The sequence below is a fragment of the Juglans regia genome, chromosome 12 (genome assembly GCF_001411555.2).
Source record: "Juglans regia cultivar Chandler chromosome 12, Walnut 2.0, whole genome shotgun sequence".
Taxonomy (NCBI): Eukaryota; Viridiplantae; Streptophyta; class Magnoliopsida; order Fagales; family Juglandaceae; genus Juglans; species Juglans regia.
This window is the reverse complement of record NC_049912.1, coordinates 4,647,304-4,666,950: the sequence shown is the minus strand read 5'-3', so window position 1 is coordinate 4,666,950 and position 19,647 is coordinate 4,647,304. Positions and strand designations below refer to the sequence as shown.

The following is a 19,647-nucleotide window of genomic DNA, read 5'->3' as shown; positions in this document are numbered from 1 at the left end:
AGAAGACACCTGACATTTGACAATCACTTATTAGCAAACAATTTTTTTGTTTAACAGCCAACTAGCTAGCTCCACCTCCGTTGATAACACTTGATAACAATGTTTTAAGGAGTGGTCCACTTTTTTACAAAGATACATGTCGGAGCATATCTATTTGGAGCTTGTACAAATCATTTCTCTATAAATATTATCCAAAAATATTTATTGAAACAACTCATAGTTCAATGGAGTTTTAGAATAGACTCTCACCTACAATACCACTCAAACATCCATATTCCTGCAAAAATACTTGACAATTAATCAAATCACACAACCTTAAACAATTTATTGCCAAGCTCCATCTTGGCTGATAATCCTTTCAAGTACCTCCTGTTGGATCCCTTAATGATTCGAGTAGCTCCAAGACACCTGTCCCAAGATCTGGTCTCCTTTTTCTGTTATTGTCAGAACACATCAGTGCCAATTCAGCCAAAGATTGAGCAACCTCCAATGGCCAACGTCCAGCCGAAGGATCCAAAAGGGATTCAAAATTGCCTGCAAGTAAGGCAGAGTTGACTTCATCTACTATAGAGTAGGGTGGTGATTTCCCTGTCAACAATTGCAGTAAAATGATTCCAAAGGAGTAAACATCTGACTTCACTGTAAGAACTCCTCTTTGAAGAAATTCAGGATCTAAGTAAGGCAAAGTTCCCTTTGGGACAGTGTTATGACTCAGTGTTACACTGTCACTTGAACTTTGATTGCGGCTTAACACGCGGCAAATTCCAAAGTCACTAAGTTTACATACATAGTTGGAATCAAGGAGAATATTGGTTGGCTTCAAATCTGCATGCACTATGGTGCAAGGTCGAGTACTGGAATGAAGATACACGAGGACAGAGCATAACTCTATGGCAATCCGTAGTCGAGTTTGCCATGACAATGGAGGACTGTTGTCCTTGCAATTGAGTCGATCTTCAAGGCTTCCATTAGGAAGATATTCATAGATGAGTGCAAAAGCTTCAGGGCAAGATCCAATGAGTTTCACAAGATTGGGGTGCCTCAACTGACCCAATACATTAACCTGATATATATATGTATACAACCAATAAATTTAAGATCAAATTATTCAACCAAAATTTTTGAGATCAAAATAATTTTTCATTGAAAATGTCTCCAAACATGCTAACATATTTAAGTAAAATATTTTTCTGATCTAAAAAACTCTAGTGTTTTTCAATTAATGCATATACAAACCTCCATTTGGAACTCTTGGGAGCCATGAGAATGCAACTTCTTTATAGCTACCTTAGTTTGTAGGAGACCTATATAAATGTTGCCATATCCTCCTTGTCCAATTTTCTGGGATTCATTAAATCCTTGAGTAGCTTCTTCAATTTTAGAAAGGGAGAATTCAGGCAGCTCGAGCATGTGTCCATTTGAGTCCTCTTCTTTTCTCTTTAGCCCTTTAGCTTCTTTTAGTGCATGATCACGCTCCATCTGCAATTCATCCCTTTCTTTCTGTAACTCTGCAAGTTGGCTCTTTAATGATGTTTCTTGTTCTTTGGAAATCCATAGTTCATCTATGTATTTGTCTCTCTGATTCTTTGCATCTTGGGCCTATTGATCAGATTATTAGCAATTTCTGTAAGATTTAAAAAGCTTACAATTGTATTGTTTTCAAGCATATATGGTGAATGCATGTAGAAAAATTATAGACATAAGCCCCACATTTCTACACACCTCTTAAAAACATGTGATTTTACTCTTTTGCCCTCATATTTTATGAAATATTTTCATGATATGAGGGTAAAAGAGTAAAATTACATATTTTTAATTGATGTGCAAAGTGTGGGGCTTCTGTGCAGTACAACTCATGCATGTATTAGTCATGTAAAATGCACTATTTTTTTGCAAAACGTGTAATGAAGAGTGTAAAGAAAACCCCCATGAATTCAAAGCATTGAAGAAGTTCACTTATAAGTAGCAGAACTCGTAACTAAAAAGCTTACTCTTCGTATAGCGTCAATCATATATCCCTCTGCTCTTTGAAGCACGTTAAAAAGATGAGTTTAGATGTATTTTGGCACATAGAAATTGGAGTATTTTGAAGTTTTTGCCGTAGTGTTACATATAAACTTTTGAACTTTCTTCAACTTAAAAAAAATAAAGCATGATCCAAGAGTAATAAAGTATCATATTTGCAAAGGAATATGTATAGACCACCTCATTATTGGTGCACCTGATGCCGAAGTACAAGCAAAAACTCACGTAACAGACATAAGGAATCATAAAGCTGTTATTGCTGCACCTGACGCCGAAGTACAAGCCGAACCGAAACTCACGTAACGGAAATGAGGAATCAGCCACAACAAATCACGCACAAGAGAATCGGATGCTTAAAATCTGGGATTCAGTTTTTTTGTATTTCAAAATTTGAATGTTTACGATGACTCTCCAATTGTATTATATATAGCAACATCTGTGTGCATATCTGATATATGAAAAACAGAGCATATTCTCATCCATTGTTCTTCAACTTTTATATGGTATAAGAGCCATTAGACCAACGTCATCTCTCTGCAATTCCCACCCCCCGTCTCTTCATCATGCCTCCTACTCAACTTCCCCTCTTCAATCCCACCTCCTCTCTCAATATTACAAAACTCAGCCGTGCCAACTACCCCACCTGGAAGGCCACCATGCTTCCATATCTGAAAGGCCAAAAGGTTTTTTGCTACCTCGATGGGTCTCTCCAGCCACCATCAAAGGAAATTGTTGCCGACAATGGCAACACGACTCCAAATCCGCTTTTTGACATTTGGGACACTCAAGACAATTTAATTCTTAGTTGTCTCAATGCTTCTCTCACTAATGAAGTTCTTGCGGAGGTTGCTCACTGCACAACTTCTCGTGAAGTCTGGCTTGCTCTCACATCCTCTTTTGCTTCTCAGTCCAGGGCTCAACTCATTCAACTACGAACTCAACTCTCAACAGCTCGCAAAAATAATCAGACAGCAACTGAATATTTCATGCATATTAAACGTCTTACGGACAACCTTGCAATTGCTGGACAACCATTGAATACTGATGACACCATTACTTATCTGCTTGCTGGTTTGGGACCAGAATATGACTCCCTTGTCACTATTATCTCTGCTCGCACTGAGCCATTGACAATGGAGGAGCTATACTCTATGCTGCTTGTTTGTGAAGCCCGCATTTCACACCATTCCCAGTCCACTCCAATAACGAATATGATAGCCAATGTCGCTGCACGCCAACAAAATTTTTCTGGCTATCGTGGCCGTGGCAGCTCCAATAGAGGGCGTGGCTTTGGAAGCTCAAATCGTGGCACTGGTAGAGGTAATTTCTCACCCCGTAATTCTGATTTGTGGTGTCAATTATGTGAAAAATCAGGTCATACTGCCTCTCGGTGCTATAAGCGTTATGATCCTCACTTTCTACCCCCACCACCACGTCGAACTGGACAAGCCAACCTCTCCACCAACCAAACTCAGCAGCCGTCTGACCAAGAGTGGCATGTTGACTTTGGAGCAACGCACCATCTGACCAACAATTTCAATAATCTCAATGTACGTGGAGAAAACTATGTTGGCACTGATCAAATCCAAGTCGGTGATGGTTCAAGTTTGTCTATAACACACACTGGCACCACGTCCTTATCCACACCTTCGAGATCTTTTGTTCTTGATACCATTCTTGTTGTTCCCCAAATCACAAAAAATCTAATTTCTGTCCAAAAATTTACTCGTGATAACAATGTTTATTTTGAGTTTCACAATGATTTTTTTCTCATCAAGGACTACTCGGGGAACGTCCTTCATAGAGGCCATAGCAAAGATGGATTGTACTACTTTTCTCCACCACTTCAACGCGTTGCCTCTTCTGCCTTTGTCGGTGTTCGTATTTCCATCTCTAATTGGCATCGTCGACTAGGACATGCTAATTTTCGAACTGTCAATCATGTGTTAAATTCCAATAATATTTCTGTTGAAGTCAATAAGAGGCTGTCTATTTGCCCTGATTGTGAGATGGCCAAGAGTCACAATTTGCCTTTTTCAAACTCAGTCAATCATGCAAGTCAACCTTTAGAATTAATTTTTTCTGATGTATGGGGACCAAGTGCTGTTACCTCAAGCTATAACTCTCGTTATTATGTTTGTTTCTTGGATGATTGTACAAAATTCATTTGGTTTTTCCCTCTCAAAAATAAATCTGAAGTTGAAAATATTTTCTTCCAATTTCAAACATATGTTGAACGTCACTTTGATACAAAAATTAAAGCGGTTCAAACCGATTGGGGTGGTGAATTTCGCCGCCTCAATACTTATTTCAAAAATTGTGGTATTGAACATCGTATTGCTTGTCCTTATACTCATGAGCAAATGGGTTCGCTTGAAAGACGCCATCGTCAAATTGTTGAAATGGGACTTGCTTTATTAGCTCATTCAAAACTTCCTCAATCCTATTGGGAAGATGCTTTTCAAACGGCTACTTATATTATTAATCGTTTGCCAACTAAAATTTTGAATAACCTCTCTCCGTTTGAAAAAGCTTATCACAAAAAGCCAAACTACGATTTTATGCGTGTCTTTGGTTGTGCGTGTTGGCCCAACCTACGACCCTATAATCGTCACAAAATTGATTTTCGCTCCAAAACTTGTATTTTTGTAGGCTATAGTCTCTCACATCAGGGGTACAAATGCCTAGACTTATCAACAGGAAAAATCTATGTCTCTCGACACGTGGTCTTTGATGAATCTTTATTTCCATATCAAAAATCAGATTCTCCCTCTCTCAGTCAATCTCAGTCAGACACGGCATCCCTTCCTTTTGATTTACATTCCACACGTCCGCACATGCTAACTCCACATATAGGTTCTCAAATATCTCCACCTAATCCCATGCCACTTGAATTTGATCTAATGCCACATACCACTCCAACGGTATTGAACCAGTCAGATGATGCCAACGCTTCGGACCCGCATGCTGCTTCTAGCTCGACACCTGCTGCACTTCCACATCCCAATACCTTGCCACGCCAAGTGTCCACAACTGCTACCACCCAGCGCATGGTCACCCGGTCCCAAACTAATCACCTCAAGCCAAAATTGCCGTACGTAGGATATATCAAATATCCTCTTCCAAAAGCACTTCTTGCCGAGGTAAATACTTCTTACGTTGAGCCAAGTTGTTTCACCGAAGCAAATAAACACTCGCAGTGGAGAAATGCAATGCTTTCGGATTTCAATGCATTAATTCAAAATGGAACTTGGGAACTAGTTCCACCCTGACAAGAATACAACCTTGTTGGAAATAAATGGGTGTACCGTGTCAAAAAAAAGGCGGACGGTAGCATTGATAGATTTAAAGCCCGCCTTGTTGCCAAAGGCTTCCATCAACAAGAAGGTGTTGATTTTACTGAGACTTTTAGCCCAGTGGTTAAACCAACCACAATACGACTTGTCATCTCTCTTGCAGTCTCTAATAATTGGCCTCTACGCCAACTAGATATTCAAAGTGCATTTCTTCATGGATTCCTTCAAGAAGATGTTTATATGCAACAACCACAAGGATTTATTCATCCGGATTATCCTCATCATATTTGCAAATTAAAAAAGAGTCTCTATGGCCTTCGGCAAGCCCCAAGAGCGTGGTTCTCTCGACTCACGGATCAATTGCAAACACTTGGATTTATAGCCTCGAAAGCTGACACCTCTCTCTACACTTTTCACCAAGGCAAGGTCCAATTAATCATCCTCATCTATGTGGATGATATAATTATTACAGGTTCAAACACCAAGGCTATTGATCAATTAATTGGCACCTTATCAAAAAAATTTTCCAGTTAAAGATCTTGGGCAATTATCTTTCTTCCTTGGTGTTGAAACATTGCGTATGGGTGCTGCTTTGTTTTTAACCCAACGAAAATACATTGGTGAATTATTACGGAAAGTAAACATGGACAACGTAAAACCATGTGCAACTCCCATGGCAACCACATGCCATCTCTCTAAATTTGAAGGTGCCGACTTCAATGATCCCCAGCTTTATCGAAGTACAGTTGGAGCCTTGCATTACCTTGGTTTTACACGTCCAGATATCGCTTACAGTGTTCATCGTGTAAGCAAATTCATGCATCAACCAAAAGAACCTCATTGGCAGGCAGTGAAGCGCATCCTTCGATATCTTAAGCATACCATTTCATTCGGCCTTCACTTTTCCAGACAAATTGATAAAGCTCTTCATAGCTTTAGTGATGATGATTGGGCAGGGGATAGCGATGATCGAAGAAGTGTAAGTGCTTACTGTATTTTTCATGGAAAGAACTTAATCTCATGGAGTTGTAAACAACAACAAACAGTTGCAAGAAGTAGCACTGAGTCTGAATATAAATCTCTTTCCAACGCCGCTGCGGAACTTCAATGGATTCAATCGCTTCTACATGATTTAAACATTTCTCTTCCTCACTGTCCAACGTTATGGTGTGACAATATTGGTGCAACATATCTCTCATCCAATCCGGTGTTTCACGCCCGCACTAAACATATTGAAATCGATTTTCATTATGTACGAGATTAAGTCCTACAAAAAAAGCTTCAAGTTTCGTTTATCTCTTCAACAGATCAGTTGGCTGACTTGCTCACCAAAGCATTAAATGCTCCTCGATTCACTCTGTTACGAGCCAATCTTCAATTGCAAGATCTGCCATTTCGATTGCGGGGGGATATTGGTGCACCTGATGCCGAAGTACAAGCAGAAACTCACGTAACAGACATAAGGAATCATAAAGCTGTTATTGCTGCACCTGACGCCGAAGTACAAGCCGAACCGAAACTCACGTAACGGAAATGAGGAATCAGCCACAACAAATCACGCACAAGAGAATCGGATGCTTAAAATCTGGGATTCAGTTTTTTTGTATTTCAAAATTTGAATGTTTACGATGACTCTCCAATTGTATTATATATAGCAACATCTGTGTGCATATCTGATATATGAAAAACAGAGCATATTCTCATCCATTGTTCTTCAACTTTTATACTCATAATTAAAACTGAGATAGAACTACAAACAGAAAGGTAGCAAAAGAATGACATATTTGCAAGTGTAATTGACAAAAGATTGGAAGCAAGCCTGGTAAATATGAGGTGGCCCTTGCAAATCACTTGAACTTGACACGAGAGAGGTGTAGTTTTACACACATACTTCGCTTTCTTAGACCCCAGTTCCACTTTTCTGCAAAATGGAGCAGTAATTAAGCTACATCAATCCAAATATCAAACCATGCACATGATCATGCTGAATAAACCAGAGAGAGATTTCAGCCTCTACAAAATCCTCAAAAATCTTAGGCAGCAAGTTTTCACATCACACCAGAAGTGTGTTTAGTATGTGGCTTACAAATAGGCCTAAATCTTTGAATATTCTAAAAAATAGAAAAGAGTGGCACTACAGCTACCATTGGGAGCTACCGTTAGTAAAAAAAAAATCATAATCGTAAAAACAAGCGGTAGAAACCATTGGTAAGAGTAGTATAACTCAATAGGAAAATACTTTAGCCATAAAGGAATTACACAAAAATAAATCCTCAAACTGATGTGGCTTGATATGATACGTCAGATTGTAAAGTTATTTTTATTATAAAGTAGATCTAACGAATTCCATGATTCCACATCAGTTTGTGGGTTTGTTTTGTGTAATCTTTTTTATTTCTGTAGCAATTCTCTAAAGAGAGAGAGGAAGACACAGGAAAGAGTATCCCAGAACAATGTTTGACAATATTCTTAAATATTACCTTTTATAGTGATTGGCCGATGTTGATCCTATGACAAGCTTCCTGATCCCATATTTAGAGATGAGTTTTAGGATTCCCTCCCTAATAGAGTTCATTTCAATGGTTTGCGTTTGTGCCTGTACCTATATATATTATTTTGAAACACCACAAAAAAGAGGTCAGAAAACTGATCAGCACTTAGATCGATGTTCCAATCCGGACGATCGAGAAGATAAGAATTAAAGATGCACATGAGAAGAATTTATACCCCCTTTTGTTGGCAGAAAAGAAAGTATTCCTCCATGATTGCATGCATATTTTGTGTACCACTTTCCAGGCGTTCTCTGACCTTCCTTTCCGTCATTAAGCTTCGCACTGATCAAGTACATGAAGAGAAGACGACTCAAATAACTCCAAAACTACTTCATAAATAATAAATACATGTGGACTCCAACGTGCTGCATGTTAATTCGGTTTATGATGATCAAGTTTTTTCAAAGATAGATATAAATAACTTGCCTAAAGGGAACAGCTTTGCAGGCTTGTGAACATGAATGATGCAAATCCTGCTTCCTCCGACGTTGTTCTCTATGGCCCAAGACAGGATTGATTTGCAGTCTTTCACATCTTTTCCCACCGCAACGTATGTGATCATATCCTGATGATCAGCCATGGAATTTCCTCAAGTGATCTTATGCCTACTACCCGCCATATATATATATATATGCACTTCATTTTTTGTGAAAAGCACAAAAGTCCGACATGCAGCTAGAAATCATGTAAAATTATTACATTTCAAAGACTTTTGTTGTGCAAATTAGTCTGAACACATTTTCTACTTAAGTACGCATGGACTTGTTTGGATTAAAAAACATTCTCAATTCATTTTATCTTATCTAAAAATTATAATTTTTCTATACTTTCAAATAAAATATAATAGACAATTTAATGTACGTTTTCAAATCCAAAAATAAAAATTATATTAAAATATAATATTCTAATAATATTTTATTCAACTTTTAATTCTCATCATCTCATTTCATCTTATCTCAACTTAACTCAACTCATTATCCAAACCTCACAATTTTTCTTAGTAAAAACTTGTGTGTTTAGTCCTTGTGCCAACATACATTTTTCTCAAAAATAATTTTTATATCTATAAAATAACTAATACATAGATATATAAAATGTTTGGTTGCTGGAGTGAGTTAAAAACTGATCAATTTATTTCATGCATTTAAATATATATCTGAATCTATTAATTACATTTAAACACATTTTAATGAGATGTATAAAATATTACTGTTTATATATAAATTCAGATAATTTGAAATCACCTCGATATATATATATATATATATATATATATATATATTACCAAAAACAGCGGAAAGGAAGAGGGGGACTGAAGAAGAAGAGAAGGAAATGAGAATTTGATAAACGAACAAAGAGTAAACAGAGTAAGCACAATAATAAATATGAGCAGTTAGAAGCAGGCGGTTAAACCGACCATATGTATGTATGCAAAGCAAAATAAGATATATGAAAAATAATTCATTAACATAAAGATAATGAAATTACAAGTGAAGCAGGTAGTGCCAATTTGCACTTACAATATTTGAAATAGGGTGAGAGTAATGAGAGATGGAGGATGGAAGAGAAAGAGGCGAGTGAACTCTGGAATTGACTCTGCCTAATTCTGAAGTAAGGTTCTCCTTTTATAGCATAAGGAGTTCCTGTTTACAATCATTAAACTGAAACAGTAAAAGCAAATCCGTGAGTGAACAGTGGGTACTGTTTTAGCACGGGTATGAACAGGCTGTCAACTTTATGTCTTTAGTTGTCTGAGTGACTGCTTTCGGCGTAGAGTGGCAGCATTATCATTGTGTCGGTTTGTGTCTTTGCTGACTGCTTTTGACACAAAACATCAAAATATCAAAAGAAGGGCTCGATCAGTTTGAGAGACGGTCAGCCTTTCCTTGGCAATTTTTGTTTGAAGAGCTCGATCAGTCTTTTGGACGGTCAGTCTTCAAAATTAATGTGGTCAATCTTCAGATAATCTTGGAGTATCTTGAGAATCATGGCCAAATTGATCATATGAATAATTAGTAGAAGTCTCCGAAGATGCTTCTGAGTTATCTTCATCAGAATCATTTTCTAGAGATTTCTTTAACAATTGAACTAAATCCTTTTTTGAGAGTTCTTCCAAAATATTCTTTTTCTTGGAGGAACTTTTCTTGGAGGAGCTGCTGGTAGCTTTTCCTCGTTGGGAAGTAGTTGGTGAAGTAGGAGCCTGGATCTGTGGATATCCAGTTGAAACAAGAGAACCATATGTAATTTCGGGAAATTCCTTTTTGTTCTGCAAGTCTGGAGCAGTCTGGGGAAAATCTCGAATTACATGTTCAATTATCTGTTAGGTATAGGAAAACCTATCCCACCATTTTGTGCAGCAATAGCGAACCAAAATATCAGCATGTCTTTCATAAGTCCATTTCATTATCCAGGGTACTTTGTATCTTTGGCAGAAATGGAGAATATAGGGAAATTTTTGCATATGCCGATCAATTTTTGGGTTTGCATAACTGCAATAGGATTTGAAAGCTCGGATGAGCTCATCAGGAAAATTTTCAGGAATAGGTCCAAATTGGTCCCACCATCTGAGGAACCAGTATGGGAGATTTCCTTTAAATTTTTTGTCGAAATTAAGAAACCATGAATGACTCATATCTGGGAGCTGGAAAAACATGAATCGGTTCCAGGCAGAGATATAGTCATAATAGTTGAAAGCAGTGTCTGTTTTGGCCAGTCTTTTAGGAGTAGATGGGTTTGTTCCCCATTCTTCCTCATTAATAACATGGAGAATGTAGGCACTGTGAAAAATCAATTTTTTGGGATCAATCTTATCATAAATTGGCTTTATGATAATTGAATCAGTATGGATTAGGATATTGGAGTAAAACTGGAGATTCTTGGAGGAATCTTCAGGGATCCAGTGAAATCCTGGGGGAAAATAGGAAGAAGCAATTTTGAATGGATCTATCTGGGCGGATCTATTCGGCTCAATGTAAAATAGGTGAATAGGGTTCACCTTTTTAATGTACACAGCTTTTCCTTTTGGGAGGAAATGCTGGGTAGCAGAAGTAGAAGTAGCTTTGGACTCAATTGCCTTGGCATAGGGGTTAAAACTACTAACAAGTGTTGAAGCAAAAGTAGGCGGTTGAATTATTTTACCAAGAGGGGTAAACCTATTGGCAATTTGCAAACTGTTTGAAGCAGGGGTTGAAGCAGTTTCATTCTTGATATTTTTCTTATCAGGAATGGGAGGAGGGGGAGCAGTTTGTTTTTCTTTTCCTTTTTCCTTGCTCATCGTGGAGATTTCTGCAAGAATTCACGGGTAAGAAAATCAGGAATAGAATTTTGAGAACCTTTGATGTATTCAATATCAAAGTCAAAAATACTTAAAATGGCTTGCCATCGTGCAAAAATATGTTTTGATGCAATGTTTTTAACATCTTTTTCTAAAACAAATTTAGCACTCATGCAATCAATTCGAACCAAAAACTTTTGATTAAGTAAATCAGATTGAAATTTAGAAATACATAATACTATTGCCAAAATTTCTTTTTTAATAGTACTATATTTTTCTTGTGCAGAATTCCAAGTTCCAGAATGGAAGCGAACAATTTGTTCAGAGGAACCTGGTGAAACACATTGTTTCAGAATGCCACCGTAACCAATGTCAGAGGCATCTGTTTGAACAATTTTGAAAGAATCAGAAGTAGGGATACCAAGGCACGGAAGAGTTTTGACATGTGCTTTGATTTTCCTTACTAAATTAGTATGAATTTCTGTCCAAGGAGGAGGATTGGAAAGGAGTCGTTTGAATAAAGGACGACAATGTTTCCTCATATCCTTGTAGAAATCAGCAACATAATTGAGAGATCCTAAGAACCTCTGCAATTGTTTTTTGTCAGTGATGACATCAGGAAATTTGTCAGCAAATTCAATGGCTCGTTGGATGGGCCTGATTTTGCCTTCAGAAATATCATAACCAAGGAATCTAATCTTGGTTTGGAACAATTTAATTTTTGTTGCAGAAACAACAAGACCATTATGTCTAATGATGTCAAGAAACGTTTGCAAGAGTTTCCAATGTTCATCAATAGACTTGGAGAAAACAAGAACATCGTCTATGTAGACAATGGTGAAAGTAGAGAACGAATTGAAAATGTCATTCATAATATTTTGAAATTCACTAGGAGCATTTTTGAGACCAAAAGGCATCACATTCCACTCAAAGTGACCAAAGGGGGTAACAAAAGCAGTTTTGTACCTATCTGACTCGGCTATTTGGATTTGCCAAAAACCGGACTTAAGGTCAAATTTGGAGAAGACAACAGCATCACTCAACCTATGAATTAAGTCATTCTTGTTGGGAATAGGGTACCTAATCCACTCTAAGACTTTATTCAAGGGTTTGTAATTAATAACTAGACGAGGAGTCCCTCTTTCTAGTTCAGCATTTTTCTGGACATAAAAGGCAGAACAAGACCAGGGTGATTTGCTATCCCTAATAATGCCTTTTTTCCGGAGATCAGAAATTTCTTTTTGACAATATTCCAAAGTTTGTCTGTTCATTTGAACAGAGGTGGCTTTTGTTGGAATATCCTTTTCATCAAAACTTTTAATGTATGGGAGATGTGTTTCTTCCTATACCATAAAGCATTGGGTAAATCAGAACAAACATCTGTTACAAGACGTTTGTTAAAATCATTAATTTTTGAAATCAACAGAGAAGAGGATAATTGTTCGGAAATCTTTTTATATTTAATTTCCTGTTGAAGGAAATTCAAATGTTTTTGTTTTGCTAAAAACAAAGATTTCTTGCTTTTATCCGTATCAATTTCAAAACGAGAAGCAAAATGAAATTTAACCTTTTGACCAAAAGGATCGGTAGTGATACCGTCTTTTTCAGTCATAAAAGGGTATAAAGAAGATATAAAAGGGATTCCCAAAATCACTTTGTCAGACATGTTTTTGACTAAAACTGAGGGAATCCGAAAACAAATGTTATCCTGGCAAACATGAGCATTATTGAGCTCATAATTAATGGTCATCTTTGAACCATTTGCCGAGAATAATCTTTCGGTAGATTTTTCAAAATACTTGCTAGGAATGAGTCCTTCTTGAATGCAATTCAAGTCTGATCCGGAGTCAATCATAGCAACAACAGAAAATTGAAAATCATGAGCAATAATAATATTAACTCGAGAAAACCATTTAGGAGGAATGGTATGACGAATTAAACAGATCTGGTTGTCGGCAGGTAAATCCTGTTGACTAGAACCAGCCTCGGTTTGCTCATTGTCAGAAGGAATATCTTGATCAAGTTGTTTATCAATCTTGATTAATAAAAATTCTTGTCTTAAAACTTCGTTCTCAGATTTGAGGTTATTTATTTCAGATCTGAGATCTACAATTTCTTTTTTGACAGAATTTATTTCAAATTGTCAATCAGAAACAGAAATATCCTTGGGTTTTTTCTTTGAAAATCTTTCCAAGGTTTCTTGAAAATTAACCCTTTGGTTAGAGGGTTCTGGATCTTTGCGAACCATTACCTTTTTCAGCTTTAGGAGGTATTCTTCCTTAAGCTCAGGGTTAGAAATTTGAGAAATCAGGGTTAGCAAAAGATTTTCTTGTTCTTCAGCCTTAGTTAAGACATTAATTGTCTTACTGGGAGGCTTGCAACAAGTAGAATTACAATTGCAACCTAGCTTTAGGTCAGAGGAATCGAGAGTTGTAGTTTCAGAGTAATATTCTGAATCACTAGAACTATACTCAAGAATCTCCAATGATGAAGATGATTCTATTTCTAGGAGTCGAAATAGTTCTTCTTTATCATGGGGATCGACATTCATCTGGCTAAGCTTCTTTTTAAAAGCTTTGGCTTTCTTGGGACATTTATCAGCAAAATGCCCGGTCTTGCCGCATTTGAAACATTTCCCTTGAGAAAATTCTTTAGAATTTTTGAAATTCCTTTTCTTTGGAAATGATTTAGAAACGGGTTTTTTATATGTTTTCTTATAAAAATCATCACGGGGTTTTGTCCTGAAACCGCCATAAGGTTTAAAAATTTTATGCTTTCTTTTAGATGGAGCAATACTAGGAAGACCGAATTGTTCACAAAAAGTGCCCATTTCGTATTTGGCCTTCTTACTATTTCTCATCTGTTCACGAAGCATTCTTTGATCATGACACATACTAATGCCAAGTTTCTTAACAATACTAAAGATATCACCATAGGTGTAATCCTCATAATTAAGCAACCCAGAGGCATCAGTTAGTTCTTCCTTGACTTTATAAGCAAATAGACGAGGTAATCCGTCAATGAATTTCTCTTTCCAGTAAGGCTTTTGACTATCGTCACGAAGCATTACTCGAGAAATAAAAACATCTTGGTACCATCTATAATCTGACATCTGATGACATCTGAGATTGTTCAACTGGTCGCTTACACGACTAGTTATGTTAGATGGGGTACCAACAAAGTGTTTTAAAATAGTGTAAATCAAGGTATTAACACCATGATCAGGATGTGCCATCCCAATAGTCTCATCAAAAATAGGTAAACCTTCCTTATCGCATTTTACTGCATGTTGGATGGTTTCTCTAGCACTATTGGTTAGATACTTATCCCACCAATTTCTTAAAACACCAGTAAAACCTTGTGTTAAAATCATGACAATGTCTGGTTGTCTAATGTTATTGTTGATATAAGCATTAGCCACCATAGACATTTTACTCATGGTATTGATGATTTCTTGTTCTGAGAATCCATCAATATTCCATTCGTAAACTTTGTCAGCAAAGTAAGAAGATTGGTTTTGAAAAACTTTTTCTTCAAACTGTAAATCAGGAGGTGTAGGTCTGGAATACCAGTTCTTTGTCAGACTCATTGGCTTGGGTCCTTTTGAAGAAAATCTGGCAATTTCCAGGTTTTGAATATCCTTGTCTTTAGAGGATTCACTGTTAGATGATTCTTCTGAAGTTTCTTCAGGAACAAATCCATCACCATTACTGTTAAGAGTACTGGTAGAAGGTTGTTCTTTCTTTAAATCAGCAATCATTTGATCAATTTTTTCCAAAGTTTTGGCCTGAGGATTTTGGAAATCAATTTTTGGCCTTTCTTCGGGTAAACTAATCAAAGGTTTTCCAATCTTTTTCTTTGGCTGATCTTTAGGAAGAACCAAAGGATGATTGGTTTTAAAAACAGGGGGAGAAGTGAAAACAGGCTTCTCAACCTTTTCTTCAATCCGATCTAACTATTCTCCGATCGTATGAAGGGCAAGATTCGCAAAATTGTTTTGAGAAATAATCTTTTTTGCTTCTTTCAGAATCTTGTCTTTTTCTGGATCTTTTGAAGCAGCGTCAGAGAGTTTGAAAGGTGAAGCTATCACTTCTAATCCCTTAACAGGAATAACAATAGTCTCCAAAGGAGGATGACTGGATTGAATTACAGTCCTTCCTTCTTCTTTGACAAAATCATTTTTAACAACATTTAAAGTATTTTTTGAAACATAAGTGTTTTCAGCAAAATCTAGAAGAGAAATATGCTGCTGGAGCCTATTCATCTCTTCCTTCCATTTGCGTTTAACACGTTGTTTTTCTATATCTGAAAATTTTGCAACATAGGCTTTTCGCCTTTGTTTATTTTCAGAAGAAGCAAAATCTTTTAATAAAGCAGGTAAATCAATTTCAAAAGGTTTGTTCAAAACATTTAAACTGTGATGAACAGGTGCAACAGGGTCTTGCATATCTGAAGCTGTTGGAGACATAGAAGAAGTATCTTCTTTGTCTGCTTCATCATTTATGTTCTGGTTTTTTGAGGAACCAGTAGCTCCTTGTGCAGTATAAAAAGCAGAAGTAACTTGAGAGGACGAAGAAAGTCCTTTCATTTTTAAAACAGGTTTAACAGGTTGAGCTGTCCTTACAGAATCTTCAAGAAATTGATGGAGGTCATCCTTTCTTGGATTGTTCTGAACATGATCAACAAAGCTAGATCTGGAACCAGCAAAAGAATTTCTTCTTCTATTTGAGGTTTCAGATTTGTCAAAAGAAATTTTTACATCTCCATTAAGATATTGCTGGATGATGTCAACATCAGCACCCGTAGCAATATTTTTTGGAGGCATGGGCATTTCTTGTTCCAAAATCCATTCATTGGGAAGAGTTATTTCATCCCAATAAATTCTTTTTGGAACTTTAATATCCACATCTGAAGAGCTACTCTGGATCAGGAGAGTATGCTTTCCAGAAGGTTTTGCAATGGCTTTTGGATCTAAATTCGCTTTTAAAAGACGATAATAAATCCTGAAAATTAAAGCAAGAGGTTTACTTCCTTCAATCATATGATATCCAGAGGTCAAAATATTCAAAATCAAACATTTCAGAATATGGTTGTCTGTTAGGGACAACGTTATGTTTGGGAAACAATCAAAATGGACCGGCCCTTCAGATAAAGAAGACTGGACCATTCCGAGAATGCTATCCTCAAAACCGAGGAATCTGCCATCTCTTAAACAAAAAAGAACAGAAGCATTGATGCCTAACCTTGTTAAAGGTTTAGCAGAAATTTGTACAAAACCTATGTGAATATATTTAAATCCCTCTTTAATGTATTTTTTAATGTCATCACTGTTAAGGAGATAACATTTTTCATGAGATTTAGATATACTATAGGTTTGTTCGACTGTTCGAACATTCAAAGTATTTAAAAAAGTATTTTTTAACCAAGTTGTTTGGTAAATAGAAGATGGTTTAATATCTGAGATCTTCCACGATCCTAGATTAGGAGAAACAGGCTCTTCTCCAAAAGAGCAATCTTCTTCATTAACGATGTCAGGAGGCAAAGCCGACCTGGAACTAATTGAGGAATTACTCCTCCACATCCTAACAGGTTTTGATCTTAATCTACAGGGAAGGTTGCATCTCAAAGAGGCTGCGAACTTACCGTTTGTGGGACTACCCTAGGGAACCCATCCATGTCCTGACGCCTACCCCGGCAGAAAGTGGGACTTACAAGGATTCCTTACTCTATCCCAGACCTGATCCTGAACCACCTAGTGCAGAAACTCCCGCACCCAGTAGAAGATGATCAAAACAAGATAGAAAATAGAAGAATAATGTGCAACAATTAGATATACCAGAATGGCTCTGATACCAGGGAAAGGCTGCTTCTAACACAGGTTTAACAGGTTCACCCAGTAGAACATGTAATTCGAGATTTTCCCCAGACTGCTCCAGACTTGCAGAACAAAAAGGAATTTCTCGAAATTACATATGGTTCTCTTGTTTCAACTGGATATCCACAGATCCAGGCTCCTACTTCACCAACTACTTCCCAACGAGGAAAAGCTACCAGCAGCTCCTCCAAGAAAAGTTCCTCCAAGAAAAAGAATATTTTGGAAGAACTCTCAAAAAAGGATTTAGTTCAATTGTTAAAGAAATCTCTAGAAAATGATTCTGATGAAGATAACTCAGAAGCATCTTCGGAGACTTCTACTAATTATCCATATGATCAAAGACAATAATCAAAGACCAAACCGAATTAGAAACTGCATGTGTGCGTAGACTCTGAAATCGTCAAAGTCCAGTGATTAGCTAGCTGTATGCATGCATGCATGTGGTAATTACAGTCAGCTTTTGATTGATAATTACAACTCTATACCCAATTCGTGTCCCGCCCGCGTAATATATTTTTATAGGAAAATAATTTGTATAATATTTAAGATTTGTTGAGGAGAATAACTTATAAAATTTAAATAAGATTTTGATAATGAGTTGAATTGAGATGAAAATTAAAAGTTAAAAATTAAATAAAATATTATTAGAATATTATTCTTTAATAATATTATTATTATTTTAAAATTTAAAAAAATTAAATTATTTATTATATTTTATGTAAAAATTTAAAAAAATTATAATAATTAGATGAGATAAATTAAGATGAATAAAAATTATTTTTATATCCCAATCATCTTTTTTAATATTATTCATTTTAAAATTGTATTTATTATTATTATTATTATTATTATTATTATATAATTGGAAGGAAAGTTCTCAACATTCAAACATGTTTGGTGAGTCAGATATGACAAATGCACTTTTATAAAGCAATTGGCAATTCGTGTTGATCCTGTCCCTGATCGGGCTTAATTCTAGTCTTTCCACAAATTTAAATATCTTGTCGTATTCATAACATAATATATTACAAGTGGGAGATTCATTAAAGAAAAAAAAACAAGGTTGAAGGACTAGGGCAGGTTTGGGACCTCAAACAAAACACAAAATTTTCATCTTATCTTATCTCATCATTACACATTTTTCAAATTCCCATACAAAATATAATAAACAATTCAACTTTTTTAAATTTTCAAATTCCAAAACAATAATAATATTAAAACTTAATATTTTAAACTTCAAAATAAAACATAAAATTCTCATCTCACTCCCAAACCTACCTAAGCAAGTCATCCTTTGATAGCTCTTGCCGTCCACCCTCCTCCCCATTTCATTTTCCTCTTCATTTCTTCTACCGATGTGTGAATATATTTTCAGGGTAATATTTTTTTTTTCTCACTTCCATTTTCACAGATTTATTATATTCCGGCAACCATTAATTGATACATGCTCCACCACATCACTCTACAGCCACCGATCTATTGGAATGATGCAAAATTACGATAAAAATGTTTGCGCGTGGCCCTCACGTATAACTTGTCTCTGTGCATGAGCTTCACTTGCTATCGCTCCCTACAATTTCACCGGCTACATTTTTTCATTTTTAATAATATTTTATTAATTATTATAAAACTAATTTTTATTTTATTTTGGGATAATAATTTTATTCTATCACATTAAAAGATAAAAAAAAATAATAATTAGAATGATGATAGACAAAAAAAATATTTTATATTCCATATAATATTTTTCATTTTCTCGAACTACATAATATATTAAGATTTGAAAATTTAGCAAACGTACAAATACGAGAGAAAAAAAAAAAAAAAGTAAGATACACTATTTATCATTACTATAGCTTGCAACATTATATATATTTATATATATATTTAAATATATATTTGTTAGAAAATTTTTGTTCACGATCCCTAAGTTGTTATTAGTTTTTTTTTTTTATAAGAAGTTGTTATTAGTTGAAAAGACATGAAGCATTAAAAATAGTAAATTATAAAGCTATCTTAAAGAAGAATGAACATCTTAATTTTAGTAAATTACTAAATAAGCGTGGCATGAAAGAATGAAGACTCAAGTGCCCATCACCCGTGTGGTGCCTACAAACCTCCAGCGGCATGTTGGAACACTTCATTATCTAAAAAAATACTTTTATGGAGTTTTGAGAGAGAGAGAGGAGATAAAAAAAAGTTGAATAAAAATAATATATTATAATATTATTATAATATAATTTTTATATATAATTTTTAATTTAAAATTTTAAAATTTTGAATTTTTTTATATATTTTTTTAAAATAAAACCTGATTATTGATAATCGGTTACAATTTCTATTGATCATGTCCTGATCGAGCTTCTAGACTCATTTAAATAAAATAAGACAAAAAAAAAAATCAAAAAGGGCGATCCATTGTCTCCCTATCTTTTTCTTCTATGTACGGAAGGTTTGATTGGTTTGCTAAAGAGGCATGATGGTCCAGGCATGGTTGAGGGGGTTAGAATTTGTAGAGGGGGACCACGAGTCAATCATTTGTTATTTGCGGATGACAGTGTTATTTTTTGTAGAGCTGATATGGGTACTAATGAAAAGATCCAGCTTCTTTTAGATGACTATGAG

The 19,647-nt window shown here is 35.7% G+C and overlaps 2 protein-coding genes across 2 annotated transcripts; both read right to left on the bottom strand.

Moving 5' to 3' along the window:
* Positions 1–358: 358 nt before the first annotated feature.
* On the bottom strand, positions 359–2,683 carry LOC118343997 (U-box domain-containing protein 33-like). Its single transcript, XM_035683721.1, has 3 exons — positions 2,669–2,683; positions 1,237–1,599; positions 359–1,063 (listed from the first exon to the last, which is right to left on the bottom strand). The coding sequence occupies exons 1-3, from the start codon at positions 2,681–2,683 to the stop codon at positions 359–361; spliced, it is 1,083 nt and encodes a 360-aa protein (XP_035539614.1).
* Positions 2,684–6,673: 3,990 nt separating this feature from the next.
* On the bottom strand, positions 6,674–8,472 carry LOC109004707 (U-box domain-containing protein 33-like). Its single transcript, XM_035683720.1, has 5 exons — positions 8,300–8,472; positions 8,049–8,155; positions 7,802–7,923; positions 7,080–7,242; positions 6,674–6,742 (listed from the first exon to the last, which is right to left on the bottom strand). Exons 1-5 carry the CDS (start codon positions 8,451–8,453, stop codon positions 6,674–6,676), a joined length of 615 nt encoding a protein of 204 aa, XP_035539613.1. The 5' UTR covers positions 8,454–8,472.
* Between the last annotated feature and the right edge of the window lie 11,175 nt (positions 8,473–19,647).

Excerpts from the sequence above, each read along its gene's own strand:
- LOC118343997 (XM_035683721.1), bottom strand. Across the intron at positions 1,064-1,236 it reads CCCAAGAGTTCCAAATGGAG|GTTAATGTATTGGGTCAGTT; the intron begins GTTTGTATATGC and ends TATATATATCAG.
- LOC109004707 (XM_035683720.1), bottom strand. The coding sequence starts at position 8,453 with ATGGCTGATCATCAGGATATGATCACATACGTTGCGGTGGGAAAAGAT. Across the intron at positions 7,243-7,801 it reads TCGGCCAATCACTATAAAAG|AAAAGTGGAACTGGGGTCTA; the intron begins GTAATATTTAAG and ends TCCATTTTGCAG. Across the intron at positions 6,743-7,079 it reads CATTCTTTTGCTACCTTTCT|GTGCACCAATATCCCCCCGC; the intron begins GTTTGTAGTTCT and ends CTTCGGCATCAG.